The 20,786-nt window shown below is 42.6% G+C and overlaps 1 protein-coding gene across 1 annotated transcript; it reads left to right on the forward strand.

The window, feature by feature from the left end:
• Positions 1 to 44: 44 nt before the first annotated feature.
• LOC133042791 (cytochrome b-c1 complex subunit 7) lies at positions 45 to 5,583 on the forward strand. The gene is made up of 4 exons (XM_061123728.1): positions 45 to 157; positions 3,532 to 3,603; positions 4,438 to 4,604; positions 5,372 to 5,583. The coding sequence occupies exons 1-4, from the start codon at positions 139 to 141 to the stop codon at positions 5,447 to 5,449; spliced, it is 336 nt and encodes a 111-aa protein (XP_060979711.1). The 5' UTR covers positions 45 to 138; the 3' UTR covers positions 5,450 to 5,583.
• Positions 5,584 to 20,786: the final 15,203 nt, after the last annotated feature.

Genomic DNA, 20,786 nt, shown 5'->3' on the forward strand with positions numbered 1-20,786 from the left:
TGGCCTCTAGAACTGCGCCTGCGCGAGCGTCTCCCCGCCCCCTACGCGACTAGCGAAGTGACGCAAGGCGCCTGCGCCCTGGACCCTGCTCGACCTCTAGGACTTACCCAGGAAGCAACGCTTCTGTGTCAGGTCAACATGGCGGGCCGGCCAGCTGGTAAGTGAGGGGCGGCCTGCCTGGCGGGCATCGCCGCGCTGAACCTTTTATACTCTCAGCAACTTGTTCCTCTCCCTGTGCTGGGTCTAAAAGGCCAGGTTTATGGTGGCAGGGAAGGAGGCGGCTCCAGCCAACCTCAGAGACGTCTTGGGCCCACCCCCTTTCAGGGTCCAGGGCCGGCTGTTGGTGAAGGTGCCCGTGGTGGCCCGTACAGCCTGGCGCTCCGGATGCTCGAGCTCTGAGCCCTTCTCCTCTCGACCTTAGAAGAAGTTCAAGGGCACCATGAGATAATTAGTGGCTCTCAACCCAGGTGAACCGAGCGTTTAATGAGAGCCAAGTGCTGTCGTGTGCGTTAGCTAGGTCGGTTCTCTCAGCGCGAGGAGGACAGTGTCGGTTTTCCTTGTAGGCTAGTAAGATAACTGAGGCCAAGTGGCCGGAGGAAACAGGATTGGAAGCCTCGCTGCATCTTTCTCGCGCTTCTCAAACAGGGAATTAGAGGCAGCTGAGTGAGTGAGTTACGGCGAAGCTTCAGTTTAATAACCTTGGCTTATCTGGAACATCCACTTGGTCTTTGGATTTGGAGACATTTGCATCTATTTTGGGAATTGGAACAGATGTGTTTATTATGGAATAGGACGCAGATATTACTGGAATATTTAAACAACGTGAAAAAATACAGTCCCCTCCCCACGCCTCCCCCCCCCCCCCCCCCCCCACCTTTTTGTCAGTCCCTAACCCGCCTGCCAATGCAGGAGACGCGGGTTGGAACCCCGGGTGGGGAAGATCCTGTGGAGTAGGAAATGGCAACCCGCTCCAGTATTGCCTGAAAAATTCCGTAGACAGTGGAGCCTGGTGGGCTACAGTCCGTGAGGTCGCAAAGAGTCGCAGTCGACTGAACACGCACACACCCCCCACCACCCTCTAGCTTTTTCAGTCGCAGGCGACGGAACCCACCCCTCCCCCCCCAGGTTTTTTTTAAAATGTTGGTCCCTATTTCTGTACCCCCAGCAGTTGTGAAGCTATTAGGAAACACCAGATTGCCAACCTAAATAACATTGAGCTTTTGGGGAGTGGTGGAGACATTTAAAAATTCATTATTTACTTAACTAGACAACTACTGAAGACATTGTGCTTCAGTGCTGTGTTTGAAAACTACATAGACCTGGCCTCAGCTCCATCACTGGCTGCCTCTGATCTTGGATGGGATAATTTATGTAATTCCTATTGCTCTTTAGCAAGAACGGGCGGGTTATAAGTAACTCGCGCATGGGTGTAAAACAAATAAAATAGTGCCTGGCACACGGTAAGTGTTCAGTGAATGTCAATCATTATTACCATCACTGATAAATATGTTTACAAGTAATTGTTTCCTACAGGTGTGTCTGTAGATTGTTGATGCTTTGTTAATTGTTACTTTAGAAGCAACTTTATACACCTGTTGCTTAATTTCCAAAGAGAGTTACCAAAGCTGTGATGTCTTAAGAGGTTGAATCAAAGGAGAGTTTGTTTTCCTTCCTTGGTTAGGGGCTATCCCTAAGACAAAATTTTAAAAGAAAACTTAAACTTTCCATACCTCCCCTCCTTTAACTCCTACTGGGTAACCCATCAAGCTCAGTTCTGTTCTGGAAAGAGTTTTAACATTACCTGTTTCTCCTCATACACTTTCAAATATTCATTCCCTCCATGGAAAGTTAGCTGCTGGGGAAGAGGGAAATGTGCTGCTTTTACTAGTCCATATGGGATCAAAACCCTCCCAGAAATAGGTATATTTTTAGAGAGAGTAGCCTAGTGAAATAAAAGTAATGTAGAATAAAAGTTTTGGAAAATGGGGGTCATTTAGATCTGCTAGTGTATCCTGAAATCTCATCTTTACACACAACTCCAAGTCCCTTGAAAAGTTTAGAGTTATTTCCTGTAACCTGTTTCTGAAATTGCAAATGATGGAGAAGTTCAGTTTCTTTTCCCCCACTCCTTTAATTCTGACGGCAGCAAGGGGAGATAAAGGAATGGGATGCTTGACTTTGAAAAGCTGAAGTGGCAGTACAGTTAGCCCTCTGTATCCACTGGTTCCACATTGGAGGATTCAGCAACCTCCTGGTGGAAAATATTTTGAAAAAAAAAAAAAAAAATTCACAAAGTTCAAAAAAGCAAAACTTGAACTTGCTGCTCTCAGCCATCTATTTACATAGCATTTATTTTGTATTTACACCTATTTACATTGCTCTTACATTGTATTAAGTGGCAGTGGTAGTAAAGAATCCCTCAGGAGACTCAAGAGATGCGGGTTTGATCCCTGGGTTGGGAAGTTGGTCTGGAGGAGGAAATGGCAACCCACTCCAGTATTCTTTCCTGGAGAATCTGAGGGACAGGAGCCTGGCGGGCTACAATCCATACAGGGTCGCAAAGAGTCATACAGGACTGAGCGACTAAGCACACCCCAGAGAAGATATGAAGTAGGAAGATGTGCTTGGATTATATGCAAACACTGTACCATGTTATATAGGGGACCTGAGCCTCTTGGAGTTTGATATCTGAGGGACGGCCTGACATCAATCCCCTGCAGACAGTGAGGGACTGTAATCATACCTGTAGGTCTTTCAGGTGGTTGAGTTTATCCTTTTTCCTTACTGTCCAGTTTTTACCTGCAGTCACTTCTGCTGATAGACAAAGTAAGCAGTTTTTATCTACAGTATATAGAGTGTATGCTTTTATTTATTTATTTTTTAATTATTTTTTTCCAGTGGGTTTTGTCATACATTGATATGAATCAGCCATGGATTTACATGTATTCCCAATCCCGATCCCCCCTCCCACCTCCCTCTCTACCCGATTCCTCTGGGTCTTCCCAGTGCACCAGGCCGGAGCACTTGTCTCGTGCATCCCACCTGGGCTGGTGATCTGTTTCACCATAGATAGTATACATGCTGTTCTTTTGAAATATCCCACCCTCACATTCTCCCACAAAGTTCAAAAGTCTGTTCTGTATTTCTGTGTCTCTTTTTCTGTTTTGCATATAGGGTTATCGTTATCACCTTTCTAAATTCCATATATATGTGTTAGTATGCTGTAATGTTCTTTATCTTTCTGGCTTACTTCACTCTGTATAAGGGGCTCCAGCTTCATCCATCTCATTAGGACTGGTTCAAATGAATTCTTTTTAATGGCTGAGTAATATTCCATGGTGTATATGTACCACAGCTTCCTTATCCATTCATCTGCTGATGGGCATCTAGGTTGCTTCCATGTCCTGGCTATTATAAACAGTGCTGCGATGAACATTGGGGTGCACATGTCTCTTTCAGATCTGAAATTCTTTCCTGTGTTTGCATTCTCTTAAGTGGGATTGTTAGCAATTAATAGTGTGACAATATCAGTTTCAGCATCAAGCAGGTGGCTGGAGGGTATTCGAAAATGGTATTACAACGCTGCCGGGTTCAATAAACTGGGTGAGTATTTGTGCTTTCTTCTTTTGTTTTCTTCTTTTCCTGAGTATAGTGCTTTTGTGGGAGTTATTATGTATCCTCAGAGTACATTCACTATTTGTACCTGTGTACGTTAAATTTTAAAATTAAGTCACATTTTATTGTTAAATCCATTTCCTTTTTATTATTGAGAAGAGATGGATGGAACTGTCCCAAATGTATGAGGTGGACATGATTTATGTTCTTGAAATATGAGAGCAGAACATTTTCCTTATTATATGTTCCTCTCTCAGCTCCTCTCCTTAGCATTTTAAAATTTAAGTTATGTGAACTTTGAAAGTAGAGATTTTTCAAATGTTAAAATTATCTGCCATCTTTACAGTTGGTTGATTTCTGAACTTTTTTTTAGAACTTTATACTTTGTGGTGAACTTCATCTTTTGTAATTGAAGCTGGATGGAAGCATCATTAAATGTTAATGGTACCTTAGTACACTGTCATTTTAAGATTCTTTAATTCCTTGAGCTCAGAATTACAAACTATAATAAAGTAGAGATGTGGTTTATTGATACATGTTTAAAAACAAGGTAGACATTTTAAATGTTTTTAAAATTACTGTAAATAACGTGAACTTTGTGGAAATATATTTTAAAAGACTCATTGTTTCCACAGTACCATTTAAGAAATAATCCATTAAATAACCCATTATTGTATATGAAATGGCATTGAGTTTCCATCATAATTATTTCTTGATATATCACCCAAGTTAATGACTTAAGTTATAAGTCAAAATTTTACTTATCTTTTAAAATGTTATTTTCAAGATGCGTATTCATTCTAACTTTGTTTTTTACCATAGGCTTAATGCGAGATGACACAATACATGAGAATGACGATGTAAAAGAAGCCATAAGAAGGCTTCCTGAGAACCTGTATAACGACAGAGTGTTTCGCATTAAGAGAGCACTGGACCTCAGCATGAGGCAGCAGATCCTGCCTAAAGAGCAGTGGACAAAATATGAGGAGGTCGGACAGCTTTTGTGTGTTTGATAATGTTGGCCATTAAGGGTTCAATATTAGAAACAAAGAACACATTCATTTGTATAGTGCTTTAGGGAATGGCAACCCACTCCAGTATTCTTGCTTGGAAAATCCCATGGACAGAGGAGCCTGGTAGGCTACAGTCCGTGAGGTCGCAAAGAATCAGACACGACTGAGCGACTTCACTTCACTTCACTTAGAGTTCTTAAAGTTGTGTCAGATCGATATCCTTATGATAGTCTCTTGAGGTTAGTAGAGCAAATGTTAGCTCTGTTTTAGAGATAAACACATTGAGATCTAGACATGAAATGACATTCCAAATCATTAAGCACATCCCTGAGGTAGAGATCCAGGAGTAGAATCCAGGTCTTCTCTCTCTGCGCTCTGCTCTGATGAAGAAAGGGTGGTGTTTCTGTGATCGGCCCATTTAGTGGCTTTCTGGCTCCTGGAAAGGACTCTGAAGCGATCCCTCACCCCTTGGGCTGCATTAAAACTAGGCCAAACCTTGCAGACTCTCATTCCTTTCTCTTTAACAGACCCTCTGATAACCTATCAGAACGGCTTATTACAGTATTTCTGTGACATTGTACATCAATAAAAAGCAGACAGTTTTTAGTCTGCCTGAGAATATATTTTCTTAAGCTGGAAATAAGTTTTGTTTATTTCTTTTGCTGTTTAAGACCTGTTGAATATTTGGGATATATCAATATGTGATGGTGGCATATAATATTTTTCTTTTCTTCATTCTTTAGGATAAATTCTACCTTGAACCATATCTGAAAGAGGTTATTCGGGAAAGAAAAGAGAGAGAAGAATGGGCAAAGAAATAATTTAGTAGTCTAAATCTGTGGGTACAGCTGTTCTCAAGTATTTTTATGAAGTTGGTTAAACCTGAAGTGTACAATGTAGAACTATTTGGGCTGTAAATGTATTACTTTAAATAAATATCATAATTACTGTTGGAGTTTTGGAATTCTAAACCTTATTCTGAATAACTACTGAATTTATGTTGCTACTGTAGATTAGCAAGATACCTCGAAGCCCCAGCAGGGCCCCCCTTGCACGGATGGAATGGAGCAAGAAACGAGCACCAGGGACTTTATTTTATCTGAAGTAAATAGCGCAGGGCTTCCCAGGTGGCGCTAGTCATAAAGAATCCTCTTGCCAGTGCAGGAGACATAAGAGATGCGGGTTCAGTCCCTGGGTTGGGAAGGTCCCCTGGAGAAGGAAATGGCAACCCACTCCATCCAGTATTCTTGCCTGGAGAATTGCCTTGGACAGAGGATCCTGGCGGACTGCAGTCCATAAGATCACAGACACAACTGAAACGACTTATTGTAACATATATAAACTGTGGCGCAGACTGGCTCTCAGACTTTGAAAGTTACTGAATGAAGGGAGAGAGGATTCACCCCCTAGTTTGCCAGGATTGGAAAAGAGCCATTATCAACCACTGTTGTCCAAATAAATTTGCATCCCATCTTTTAAAAAAAAGTATGTATATTAATCCCAATATGGGTCTGTATAAGTTATATATATATATGTGCTCCTGTGCTAATATGTGTATCAGAAAATAAAAAATAGACAATAGGCGAGACACTTTTTCCAACTCCCAGTGACTTTTCCACTTAGGAAATGATTGTTAAAGTCTATTGTGGGACTCCCCTGGCAGCCGGTGGTTAAGATGCCATGCTTCCATTGCAGGGGGCACAGGTTCAATCCTTGGTCAGGGAACCTAAGATTCTACATACTTAGGGGTGCAGCCAAAAAAAAAAAAGATCTATTGTAAGCATTGGATAGTAATGATATTTAAAAGTAAAGCTGTAGTCCAATTTGGTTTTTTTTTTTCCAGTTTCTTAACCATTTTATAATGTCATCATCCCACCCCTAAATTCTAAAACACTTATTTTGGTGAAAGTGAGAACACAGAACCACAGCAAGTAGGGAAAGGAATTGTGGAACCTGCAGTCTACAGTCTTCCACAAGCTAGTGCTGTGTGTGGTAGACCATCTCTGATTGGGATCTTACCTTGTAAAACAAAACAGTGTGAAAAACAATTTTTGTATCACAGAGGCATGCCCCAGAGATACAGTGAGTTCAAATCCAGACCACCACAATAAAGCAAATACTATAATAAAGTGAGTCACACAGTTTTTGGTTTCCCAGTGCATGTAAAAATTACAACTGTGCAATTAAGTGTAAAATAGCACTGTGCTTTAAAAAACCAATGTATGTACCTTAACTAAAATATACTTTCTTGCTAAAAAATCAACCATCATTTAAGCCTTCAGCACGTTATGCTAATAACATCAGAAATCACTGATCACCATAACAAATACAGTAAGTTTGAAATATTTCAAGAATTGCCAAAATGTCACAAAGACAAGAGTTCCAAATGCTGTTGGAAATTGGCGCCAGTAAACATGCCGGACACAGGGTTGCCACAAACCTCCCATTTGTTAAATAAAAAAAAAAAAAATATATGTGAAGCCTAATAAAGGAGGTATGCCTGTAGTTAAAATTCCTGAAACAATCAAAAGTGGGTGTGTACATCCGACATATTTTATCACAGAGTGAAATAAAATTTTGACCAACATGTTTCACTTGAAACAGGCAAGAGCTTCCTTTTTTGAGTGAGGTACTAGATTGAGCCACTAGGTGGTGATGTACTACAGCTTGACTACTTAAAAGGGACACAGCACCACCACTACTGAAGATTTATCCATTCTGGACCCCTGACTCCCTCCCCTTCATTTCTCAGGATGACAACACCTTATGAGGTTTATGGCCATCAGGATAATTTACTACTAAGCTATATACTGATGTAATGAAATCTAATATATGCTGTGCAATGAATTATGAGATGTTATTTAGTTTCAGGATTTTATTACTTCAATCAGTTTTGACCGTATTTCCTTTTATATGATTGCTCACTCTTTAAACATACCAGATGACTGTATAAGGAACACCTAATAAAGTCTAGAGATGTTAAAATACATATATTTTAATTTATTTGCCATAATTTGTTTAAATTCTGGTTATACTGGTATTCATATTAAAAGCCACAACATGTTATAATCTGAGATCTCAGGTCAGATGGTGCCTCTCAACTATATTTTGCTAAGAAATTTCTTTGTATGTGTTAACAATTGAGCAAGGAGGAAGAACTGAATCGTTACAAGGTTGTTCATTTTTAGCATAGATTCCAGAAAGCTTGTTAGTATTTGAGTGGGTTATGTATTATGACAAACTATTTAAAGTGTTATTCTGGATTCTGACTATATCTCTCCTGCAGTTGAAAAAAATGTATTATTTGCTTAACTTTGTATTTTAATACATTTGCCTATTTTGGCATAAATGCCAAAAATGTAATTTCAAAATAAATCCCTGTGAAATTTCTGCTAACATTATTCAATTGAATCATTGTTCTATTAGTATTCTAGCTATTTTGAAGAAAATTTTTATACATGCCTATGAAATTGTATCTGTAAGTCAGAAAAGATAATTATTTGTTTTACAAGCCTCAGCTTCTAATTCCTTATGCATACATTTAAAACGTGGTGTGCCAGTAAACTAGAAACTAGATGCCAAATATTTAGGCAGTCATTATCCTTTAAAGATGGACATCTCAGCTATAAAATAAAGCAGTTTATGAAATGAGCCATTATTTTAGGAACAAAACATCCTGGGTCTGTATTTTTAATTTATGCACTTAGGATGAATTAATATTGACTGATGGAGTATCAATTTTGTAGCAGACACTGTTCATATGTTGTCTCTTAATCCTCCCTGCAACCTCCTGACATGATTACAACCATTGTATGGAAGAAGAAATTGGGCTTGTTCATTATATATATACACATACATATATATATATAAAAGCAACAATTAGAACCCTGTACGAAACAACTGATTGGTTTAGGAAAGGAGTACAACAGGGCTGTCTGCTGTCACTCTGTTTATTTAACCTATATACTGAGCACATGATGAGAAATGCCAGGCTGGGTGAATTACAAGCTGGAATCAAGATAGGCAGGAGGAACATCAATAACCTCAGACTAGCAGAAGATAACCACTCTAATGGCCAAAAGTGAAGAGGAACTAAAGAGCCTCTTGATGAGGGTGAAGGAAGAGAGTGAAAGAGCCTGCTTAAAACTAAATATTAAAAAAATTAAGATCATGGGCATCTGGCCCCATTACTTCATGGCAAATAGAAGGGGAAACGGTAGAATTAGTGACATTTCCTCTTGGGTTCTAAAGTCACTGCAGATGGTAACTGCAGCCATGAAATCAGAAGACGATTACTTCTCGGCAGGAAAGTTATGACAAACCTAAACAGTGTGTTGAAAAGCAGACATTACTGTGCCAACTAAGGTCCGTATAGTAAGGCTATGGTCTTCTGGTGGTCTCGTGTAGTTGTGAGAGCTGGACTGTAAAGAAGTCAGAGCGAGAGAGAGTCGATGCTTCCAAACGGTGGTGCTGGAGAAGAGTCCTGAGAGTCCCTTGGACAGCAAGGAGATCAAACCAGTCAGTCCTAAGGGAAGTCAACCCTGAATATTCATTGGTAGGACTGACAGAAGCTGAAGCTCCAGTATTTTGGTCACCTGATGCAAGCCGCTGACTCATTTGAAAAGTCCCTGATGCTGGTGAAGATTGAGGGCAGAAGGAGAAGAGGTGAGGATGTCAGAGGATGAGATGGCTGGAAGGCATCACTGATGCAGTGGACATGAACTTGGGCAAACTTTGGAAGATGGTGAGGGACAGAGAGGCCTGGCATGCCGCAGTCCATGGGATCGCAAAGAGTCAGACACGATTGGGCAACTAAACAACTATGTGTATATATATATATATATATATATTTGGTGTGTGCTTTCTGTGTCTCATGCTAGGCAGAAGCTCGGTGTAGGATAGACTTTTTGAACATTGGCGCTGTTGACATTTTGGGCTGGATAATTCTTTGTTGTGGGACTTCCCTGTACATTGTAGGGTGTTCAGTAGCATTGTCATTTTCCCCCAGTTCTGGCCACCCAAAATGTCTCTAGGCATTTGCTAAATGTTCCTCTGGGTGACAGAAGTGCCTCTACTTGAAAATCACCAGTACAGGGGATACAGAGGGAGAAACCAAGATGGTGGAGATTGACATGTAAATAGAGGTATGTAATATATGTAAACAAGGGTGTAAATTATTAGTAAAACTATATACACTGAGTGTTACGGATACGTGGACAAGGGAAAACTAAATCACTTTGGCAGGTGATCTGAGAACACCCACTGACAACTTAGCGGATTCCAAAAGAGTAAGCAGAGCCAGCCAAGCTACGCAGAAGAAGGCAGACGGGAAAGTGCAGAGCAGGGCGTATGCCAAGGAAAGGAACTTCACACTGATGGAGTGGCAAGTGTCTGGGAGGTGAGGGTGACGGAACTTGGAAGGTACACGCCATATTGAGGTGCTTGCACTTTGTTAGCAGGAGAGTGTTTGAGTAGATTCTAGCAAGTCAAAATCCCCAGCATTTTCAAGTGAGGTTAAACGGGATGAGTGTTAAAAGTTTCTCAATACTGAACTGCCAATTTGCTTTTTAAGACTGTAATAAATTGTACTTTCTCTGATGGCTCAGTGGCAAAGAATCCGCCTGGGAATGCAGGAGTTGTGGGTTCAATCCCTGGGTGGGGAAGATCCCCTGGAGAAGGAAATGGCAACCCACTCTGGTATTCTTGCCTGGAACATCCCAAAGACAGAGGCTACAGTCCATGGGGTCACAAAAGTCTGACATGACTTATCGACTAAATAACAACAAACGAGCAATCATGAGGGTTCTTTTTAATGCACCCCTGCCTGTACCAAGTATTTCATTAAGAACAATCTTGGTGAATTTGATTGGAGAAAGGGTTTCTTGTTTAAATGTGTATTTCTTGGATTGAGTAGTTAAACATGTTTTCCATAGGCTATTATCAAGTTGTTTTTCCTCCTTTATCATGTTCATGTCATTTGCCTATGCATCTATTTTTATTTTCACAGCATTTTCTTTATTTGTTTAGTTTTCTTCTTAGCTCCCCTGCTCTCCCCCAATTTGGGTCAGTTCTTATCTATTTGTATAAGACCTTTATATATTTAGACAGTACTTCTTTTATTTAAATTTGCTGAAAAGATACTTTCTTATTCTGTTGTTTGAATGTTGTTCTGGTTATTTTTTGGATGCCTTTTCCACTTTGTTTATAGTGGGTTTTGTCGAATGGAATTTCCTAATTTTTATGTAGTACAGTCTGTCAGTCTTCTCTGTGGTTTTGCCTTTAAGGTCATGTTTGAGAAGTCCTCCGTTTACTCCATGGTTATATAAATATCCAGTGAGGTTTTTCATCCAGTACGATTAGCTGTAAGAAGTAAAACCATAAATCTTTCATCCCTATGGAATTAGGTATATGGTGTGAGCTGAGTATATTTTTGAGAGATACTAGGAGGTGCAATTGGTAAGGCAGATGATCAATTTCATGCGCAGGGGTGGAGGTGGGAGGCAGAGAGACAGGAGGAGGAGGCCCACTAAGGGGGATCCCTGGAGGATTGTTCTTGTTCAGTCACTAAGTCGTGTCCACTCTCTGCGACCCCCATGGACTGCAGCACTCCAGGCTTCCCTGTGCTTCAGCATCTCTCGGAGTTTGCTCAAACTCATATCCATTGAGTCAGTGATGCTATAACCATTTCATCCTCTGCCGCTCCCTTCTCCTTTTGCCTTCAATCTTACCCAGCATCGGATGCCAGCGGGTAATCAGCCCCTTCTGTGGGCTTGTCTGTAAGATTGTTCCCCCTGCTCGATATACCAGATCCACTCTCTGCACATCTCCATCCCTGTCTGCGCCCCAGAGACTGGCGTGTATGGACTGCATCTGCGGATGCCTTGTCCTCTGGCTTCTCACTTGGGCTTGGCCAATGGGAAGTTACCTGCAGAAGAGGACGGACGAGTGGAGGGACTGGGGAGTCTGTTCCCCCAGCTTACACCTGTGGGCTGCGGGGTGGCCATCCCTCTCAGGACTCCTGCAGCTCTCTTCCTCCCCACGTCCATCTCTTGTTGGTCCCTTACCTCTGCCTGCCCTTTTTTAGTAGATCCTTCGTTGAATGTTCCTTGGTGGCAGGAGCCTGACCTGCAACTTCGAACCTTGACTTACACAGAGCTGGTCTCCCACCCCCTGAGGGTTGCTGAGGTTTCCCTTGGGAGCACCAAGGGCAGCAGAACTGGTTTGTGGTCTGTCCCTGGGAAAACTTACAAGCCTGCTTCCTTGAGGTTGGCCAATTCATGGCCCAGAGTCAGCCTCCAAGGGATCACACAAGCTCCTGTCGAAGTCAGTGTCTCCTACCACCCCCACCTCTCTGCCTCTATGCCTGATGGATCTGCTTCCAATCAGAGACTTACTCTTCCACACAATTTAATTCAGGGAAATGCCAGTGCTAAAAAGATGCTGTATGACAGAAAACAGAAGGTTCACCCACCCTGACATGGGGCTGCACTGTCTTTCTGGGCAAGCTCTTTCTTCTTGTTTAACTCCCTCTTTGCCAAATGCACTCTGCAAAATTATTCTTCTAACCTTTGTTGCTCCTGGGGGTGCCGCTTGCAACTCTCACCATTCTCTCCACTTGCCCAAATTCTAGCTTTACTTTAAGACAAAAGTAAAATTTCACTCACTTGGAGAAGCCCTCTCTGATCCCTAGACATTTGACATTTTCTACATTTTTAAAGTTCTGAAACATTACTGCTTCAACAAACCGTTTGTTACTTAATCATGGCTAATACTATTTACCTAGTGTTCATTATGTGCCAGGTGTGGTCTTGTTATTTCTTAAAAAGACTCTTCAAGGTGGGTATGATCATCTGCTTTTCATACAGGATCAGAGAGAGAGCCAGGAACGGCTATCGGATCACAGTTAGCCAGTGGGCAAACTGAAATTTAAATTCCATCTGCTTTTATATTGCTCTGCTGTCTTTTTCAGTGTATGCCATCTCATACTTACCATCTTTGTGTTTACAAATTTGATGTCATTTTGTACTTGTCCTTTGCTTTTAATTTTCTTTTTAAACTCTGCCAGTTATCTAGCTTTAGAAGTAGTGCAATCATCTTTTCTCCCAGGAAGTGACATTTAAACTGTGCCCTGAATGTTGGAGAGGCGCCACCAGGGGAAGTCACCCTGGTTCTCTGTGCAGGAGACCACCTGGGAAGCTTGAAAACAAATAAGCAACCAAAACCAAAACCACCTTGTTGCCTGGGTCCCACTCCCGAGAAGCTGAATTGATTGGTTTGGGATGTGGCCTGGAATGCAGATGGTTTTACTGTGTAACTAAAGCCAAGAGACATAGGTCAAGTGCAAAATGTTCCTAGCTGAGAAAACATCAAGTGCAAAGGACCTGTGGTGGTAGGGAGCCAGGGAGCAGTAAGGGGACGCTGATAGAGAAGGCCATCCCGCTGAATCCCAGTGGAGAAGGGAGAGAGAACCCCGAGGTCAGAGAGGCAGGCACAGAGCCCACGTGGGCTGCTTTATCCCTGGGTGCGCGCTAAGTCACTGCAGTCGTGTTCGACTCTCTGCGACCCCATGCACTGTCACCCTCCAGGGTTCTCTCTGTGGGATTCTCTAGGCAAGAACTCTGGAACAGATCACCACACCCTTCTCCAGGAGATCTTCCTGACCCAGGCATCAAACCCACATCTCACGTCTCCTGCACTGGCAGGCGGGTTCTTTACCACTAGTGCCTTCCCGGGGAAGAAGTTTGGATTTTACGTAAATACAACTGGAAGGCTCAGAAGGTTTTGAGCAGAGCAGTGAACTATACTTTTAAAGCAGGTACTCTGTGTATAAAACTACCTCATTCTTTTTAAGGAATGCATAGCCCTCCAGATTATGGATGTCCTGAATTTATTCAACCACTTTCCAGGTGATTGACATTTGGGTTGCTTCCAAGGGAATGCTATTACAAATAGAGCTGCAATGAATATCTGTGTGCACTTGTGCTTTTGCATTTTTGTAGGATAGAGTCCAAGGGCTTAAAAAATTTAGGGAACACAGTGGGGTTGGGGAGGGGAGAAAATCCTTTAAAACTCCCTGTCATGCTAGGGAGAGAGCTCTCTTAAGCCCAAGTGTCTTAAATGTGTGTTCCACACCAGCCTGGATAAAGCCAGGTTTAGCAAACCATCAAGATTTTGCAAACAGCTGCTGGAGTGTCCTAGAATAATACTGAAGTGTGAGAAACAGCCCAGTGTTCCTGAAACGGACATTTCATTTCCCCTTAGGTTTTACTAATATCATAAATTGATTACATTTGCTCTGCTTTCACTTCTATCCAAGAGATTTCGCTAACATATTGTATGTTTAGTATTTCATGTTCACATGAAAGTCAGCTTTTTAAAACTCTTGTCATAAATCAGAGCAGAATTTCACTTTGAGATAAGTATAGCATTTTAAAATAATTTCCATTGTCTATAGAAAAGGAGGGCTTCCCAGGTGGCACAGTGGTAAAGAATCTGCCTACCAATGCAGGAGACATAAGATACATGGGTTTGATCCCTAGGTCGGGAAGATCCCCTGGAGGAGGAAATGACAGCCTGCTCCAGTATTCCTGCCTGAAGAATCCCATGGACAGAAGAGCCTGGAAGGCTACAGACCATGGGATCACAAACAGCCAGACACGACCAAGCACACACATATAGAAAAGGAACTTAATACAAAATGTTTCCCCATCTATTCAAATGATTTTTTTTTTTTTTAAACTTCTCAGGGCTTCCCTGGTGGCTCAGTGGTAAAGAATCCACCTGCCAATGCAGGAGACACAGGTTCCATCCCTGGGTGGGGACAATCCCTTGGAGAAGGAAATGGCAACCCACTGCAATATTCTTGCCTGGGATAATCCCATAGACAGAGGAGCCTGGCAGGCTACAGTCCATGGGGTCACAAAAGAGCTGGACACAACTTAGCGCCTAAACAACAACAGGGTGCTTTCACCTTTTTGGCACATATTTAGACACAAATAAGTTCTGATCTGTTCATTTGACTAACATTTATTCACAGGTTGTACAGATGCCGGGATCCAAAGATGGAGCACACTCAACTTCCCTGCTTATTGAGTTTGCAGTCGGGAGGGGGAGGTAGCCCAGCTGGTAGAATGTCACCACTCAGAGTGAGCAGGGCTTCTTCAAGGAAAGCAGGGGATGATGTGTGAACACAGAGGATGGATCCAATCCCATGCTGAGGGCTGGAGGTGGGTGATAAGCAACTGGAATGGATTGTGGCTGAATTAAGAAGACATCTCATCTGGAGAATATCATGAAATCAGTGGAAGGTGTATGAGTTTGCTACTGCTGCTGTAACAAATCAGGGCAAATTTAGCTTAAAACAAGCCAAATCTGTCATTTTCCCATTCTGGAGGTCAGAAGCCCGTAAGTCTGAGGGAGCTAAAATCAAGGGGTCAGTAAGGCTGATTCCTTCTGCAGATTCTGTGGGAGAATCTGTTCGTTTATTCTTACAGCTTGTCAAGGCTGCCAGCATTGCCTGGCTTGTGGCTACATTACTCCAATCCCTGCTGCCATCAGCTCATGGCCTTCTCCCATCGCGAATGCCCTCCCCCTCACCTCTTCTTATAAAGAATCTTTGTTGATTACACTGGGCCCACCCAGATAGTCCAGGATAATCTCCCCATCTCAAGATTCTTAACTGAGTCACATCTGCAAAGTCCCTTTTGTCATGGAAAGTAACATATTCACAGGTGTCGAGGATTTACAGGATATTTCTAGGGAGGCAGGCTGTTATTCAGCCTACCGCAGAAGGCAAGAGAGAAGCCTCCAGAAAGGGATAGATGGACTCAAGGACACACAGCCCCCCGTCCTGCCCTAGGACGAAGCTGAAGCTCTGCACTGGCCACTGCAGCTGCTGGACCCCGCTGCTGGCCTGGTTAATTTCTAGCTCTGTGCCTGTGTTGTCCCCAAAAGACAACATCTTGAGGCGGAACGTCCAGTGGGTGGAGCCTGGATCAGACACCGCATGCCGACTGCTAGGAGAGGGTGCGTTGCTCCTAAAGCTCTGGTGACAAGAGGCAGGGCTTTGATTCCACCAGGACTCACCCTTGAGGATTACCTCCTGAGGCTCGCCAAGAGCATGCTTGGATGCTGGGGGCCCTGATGTGGACACGCCGCCACATGTACAATGCAGGAATGAACCAGTCACCAGGAGCATCATCCTGGAGGAGCAGGAGCCTGGGCCGGAGGCCTGAGGGAGGCGTAACACTAACTCAGTGAGTTCTTCGGTCTTTCTTCTTCAGGCAGCTCATTTAAGTACACTGGGGTCCTCTATCAGGCTGCCATTTTCCAAAAGAACTTAATTATTATAATAAAAAACTTGAAATCGAAGTCACACAATCTGTTTTAAAAGTATACAAACAAAAAACCAGAGTCACTCTCACTTCAGTATACTCCTGGTGGGTATGCAGATTGGACAGATCTTTCCCAAAGTCAGTAGATTTCAAGAGTCTTTCAAAGGACATACCATTTGCCCCAGTGATTCTGGGTCATCTCAGGTACATCTCAGGATGGGGAGGGGGGAAGGAAATAGACAAAAATGTAGAGATTTATATACATGGATGTTAATTCCAGGCTTGTTTATAGTAGCAAAAAACAATGTAGGGAATGGCTGTTGGAATTTTACTGACTCAGTGATATTCTCAAAGGTCACTTAAGTACATGGGATATTGAGAATATGCCAAGACTTCCCTGGTGGTGCAGTGGATAAGAATGCACCTGCCGATGCAAGGGACACAGATTTGAACCCTGGTCCCGGAAGATCCCACACCCCATGGAGCAACTAAGTCTGTGAGCCACAACTACTGAGCCCACGCGCATAGAGCCTGTGCTCCACAACAAGCGAGGCTACCGCAGTGAGAAGCCCGAGCACTGCAGTGAGGCCCAAAAGGAATGTGTCTTATTGACTGAAAAAAAAGTAATTTCAAAACAAAATATGCTACCAATATTTTAAAAGCCATATATATGTTTGGGGTGGTGTGAAAAAGCACAGTGATTTTCCATACATTTGCAGAGATGTAGGCCATGGACCCAGAGAAGGCAATGGCAACCCACTCCTGCCTGGAAAATCCCATGGATGGAGGAGCCTGGTAGGCTACAGTTCATGGGGTCGCTAAGAGTCAGACATGACTGAGCAACTTCACTTTCATGCATTGGAGAAGGAAATGGCAACCCACTCCAGTGTTCTTGCCTGGAGAATCCCAGGGATCGGGGAGCCTGGTGGGCTGCAGTCTATGGAGTCACACAGAGTTGGACACGACTGAAGTGACTTAGCAGCAGCAGCAGGCCATGGACCCTCTGAAATTTAGCCACATGTTCTACATAGATTCCCTGGACTAAAAAGGATATCTTTGGCTAAAAGGTTTAGAGGCGATTTTAGACTTTTTATATGCACTTTTCCATGTTTTCCAAATTTTCAATGAATTGCTTTTATAATCTGAGCTTTTTTTTTTTTTTTTACTATAATGGCACTGAAAAAATTAAGCTGTAGTTTAGGAATAAAGGAAGAAAAATGTGTATGGAGCACAAGTTTTCTTAACCAGAAGTGTATGTCAGAACTCCCCGAAGTGCTTTTTCCACAATCCATATCTAACCCCCACCCCATCACTGCTGCAGAGATTCTGATTTAGTATGTAAAAAAAAAAAATCCTCAGAATCATCTGGGCACCTCTGCTTAAAGATCACCAATTTCAAACATGTATATACATGTTTCCCATACAAAAAAGCAAAATGCCAAACCTCCCCTGACAGTAATGCCTTCTCTCTCTTCATTTCTTCATAAGTAAGATATTTATGATTCTCCGATCTTTAACTTCATTTCTTCACCTCTCTTTTAGTTCTTAATAGCATGCATCTCACCAGAAAGCACTATTCTAACTTAAATCTTGGAACTCCCTTACCCTTCAATAAGTCTTGTGTCACTGTTATCATCTATAAAATATTTTGGATCTCACTTGCTGGCAGAGCTCTCAGAATATAAGCCATTGTGTTTTTTTGCCACCATTTAATGATGTTCAATACCCAAATAGGAAAAAGTTGCTTTTGTAGTACTTCCTTGGAAGTTTGCCGACAACAGAAAGAATAAGTCCTAAATTGCCCTCCAAAGCAAGGGTCAAACCTTAACACTCTTAACTGGAAAACTGCAAGACTCAGTGACTTAACTTGGTGAGCAGAACTTGGCATAAAAGCAACACAATCAGATGCCTTTTCTCAGAGGGAGAGCTTCCTACTGGATATTGATTGAGAAGACGAAGAACATGCTGACTCACTGGCTGGAACTGGTCTCCGGGGTTAGAGAGAGTACCTTATGTCTTTACCTTACTCAAATATTTACAGCACAAATGGGTGAGCCAAAAGAAGGAACAGACATTTTGGGGCAATGGTTCATTGTTCTTTTTTTCCCTCCCAGTCGCTTTTCTTTCCAATTCACATTGAAATTTTGGTATAAGATTTTGTGAGTTAACTAACTCGAGTATTAAGACCTAAAAACATAGCTTAGCTCACTGACCCCCATTTTAAACTTTTAATTGTTGAGACTGTTATCTGAAGATCAGGGGAAAAGTAAGAAAATTGATTTGCCGATGAACAACTGTTTCAAATTATGACTTGGTTGACTTAAAAAGCAAAATATCAACATTAGACCTTAGCACTTCAACTTGGAACTTGGTCCTGGAGCTTGACTGAATTTATAACCTTAATTCCATAGCTTCATCATTCCTAGGAGGAAAGGATCTATGGACTTTGGTCCAGAGATTTAAGATAGGAGCTTGAGAGTAGAGAGATGGATGAAGGCAGCTGTTTAAATATTTGAAGAGATTCTTTCACTGGACACATTTGTTTTTTAAATGGAGGAGTTGTGACTGAGTTAAACAAAAATAGAGATATTAGTATTTTTAGATTTCTCTCTGATAGTCTGGAAAATCTTTACATTCTTCTTGACCCAGTATGATCTTTACTCTGGAACTTTTTCTTCCTTTCAATTATGAAAATATTGGCAATAACTGCAAGTTGTAGCCATCTCTGCTGTGAGTCAATAGAGGTGGTTTAGTGTGGTCAGAATCTAGAGACCACTGCGTGAGGTATGAACATAGAGGAAGTTTTGGGAAGAAGGTATAGATGGACCTTAATTACATGAAGAAAGAGGACAGTCTGAGTAACTGAATTTAATAGTTCTAGCTGACTGAAAAAAACTGGTTTAAAATTAAATATGAAAAAACTAAGATCATGATATCTGGCCCCATTACTTCATGGCAAACAGAAGGGGAAAAGGTGGAAGTAGTGAGAGATTTCCTCTTCTTGGGCTCTAAAATCACTGCAGATGGTGACCGCAGCCATGAAGTCAGAAGATGATTGCTTCTTGGCAGGAAAGCCATGACAAACCTAGACAGTGTGTTGAGAAGCAGAGACATTACTCTGCTGACAAAGGTCCATATAGTCAAGGCTGTGATCTTCCTGGTGGTCATGAACAGTTGTGAGATCTGGACCACAAAGAAGGCAGAGTGCCAAAGAATTGATGCTTCCAAACCGTGGTGCTGGAGAAGACCCCTGAGAGTCCCTTGGACAGTGAGGAGATCGAACCAGTCAGTCTTAAAGGAAATCAACCCTGAATACTCATTGGAAAGACTGATGCAGAAGCTGAAGCTCCAGCAGTTTGGTCACCTGATGCCAAGAGCCAACTCATTGGAAAAGACCCTGATGCTGGGAAAGACTGAAGGGAGAAGAGGGTATCAGAGGATGAGATGGCTGGATGGTATCACTGATGCAATGGACCTGAATTTGGGCAAACTCCGGGAGAAGATGAGGGACAGGGAGGCCTGGTGCTGCAGACCACGGGGTCACAAAGAGTCGGATACGACCGGGTGACTGAACAACAGCAAAAAGTCGAGTACTTCTATATTCCAGGCAATGGGATAGTGGGGAGACAGCAGAGTGATACACTGAATACAGTGAGACAGTTAATTAAACTTTCCGGCTGCTGCGTAAGGCTTGGGCAGAGGTGCTCATCGGTGAGTGAGCCAGAGGTCTCTCTGAATCAACTCAGGACTGTGCATTGTGTGTGTGTGTGTAATTTCTAATGACGCTGTGTAGACTTATAGAATGGCATCTTTTACGACCATATGTTCATGTCCCCGCTCCCCCCAAATCCATATGTTGAAACACTAATCCGCAATGTGATGGTATTTGGATGGAGCCTTTGGAAGGTAATTAGGTCGTGAGGGTGGAGCCACCATGATGCAATTAGTGCCTTTATAGAAAACATACAAGAGAGCTTCCTCTTTTTTTTGGCTCTCTGCCATGTGAGGATATGAGAAAACAGCTGCCTACAAACCAGGAAGCAATTTCTCACCAGCCGCTGCCCTGCTGGTATCTTGATCTTGGACATCCTGTCTGTGAGAGCTAAATGCTTGTTGCCCAGGCCTGTCTGTCTGTACCAGTGTATTCTATTAGAGTAGCCCAAACTGATGAAGACAACAAGCAGGAGACCTTTGGCTGTATTATGACCATCAAGATGTTTATCTTCTAGTCCACAGACTGAATCCAAGTTACATATCTTTGGTGGGTCACTGGGTGACATACAACATGTCTATTTCATATATGCATACATGCTAGTATTAGCACATCAGTCTCCGTCACAGTGGAGGGCAGTTTATTGACTTTGCCTTCCTCCCACCGGGGTGAGCACCCATCACCAGTAACACAGTGGTGAGGCCCCCCTGCGCCTGGCCCAGCACAGTGAGACCTGTAATCTTGGCCGGTCCAAGGAATCAGTGCGGCTGCTACCCTCTCCTACTATCATTGTCTTTGTCCTTCCAGACAACCCTCCTTTGCTGCCCGTTATCCATGGAAATAAGTGAGTGTGTGTGTGGTAGGGGGGCGGGAGGCAAGTGTTGACTAGGTCACTTGCTACTAGTCACATACAGGGGACAGGCCAGGTCTGTGTGGGGGGCGGTTAAAGAGCATGGGCTCTGAGGTCAGACTTGCTGGGTTCAGATTCCAACTGTGTGACCTCAGACCAGTTGCTAAGCCTCTCTGCACCTGTCTCCCTACCTATATAATATGGGATGATGATAATATTACCCATCTCATAAGATTGTGTGATAAGAAGGTAAGCATGCAGAA

Source organism: Dama dama, chromosome 21 (assembly GCF_033118175.1).
Source record: "Dama dama isolate Ldn47 chromosome 21, ASM3311817v1, whole genome shotgun sequence".
Classification (NCBI taxonomy): Eukaryota; Metazoa; Chordata; class Mammalia; order Artiodactyla; family Cervidae; genus Dama; species Dama dama.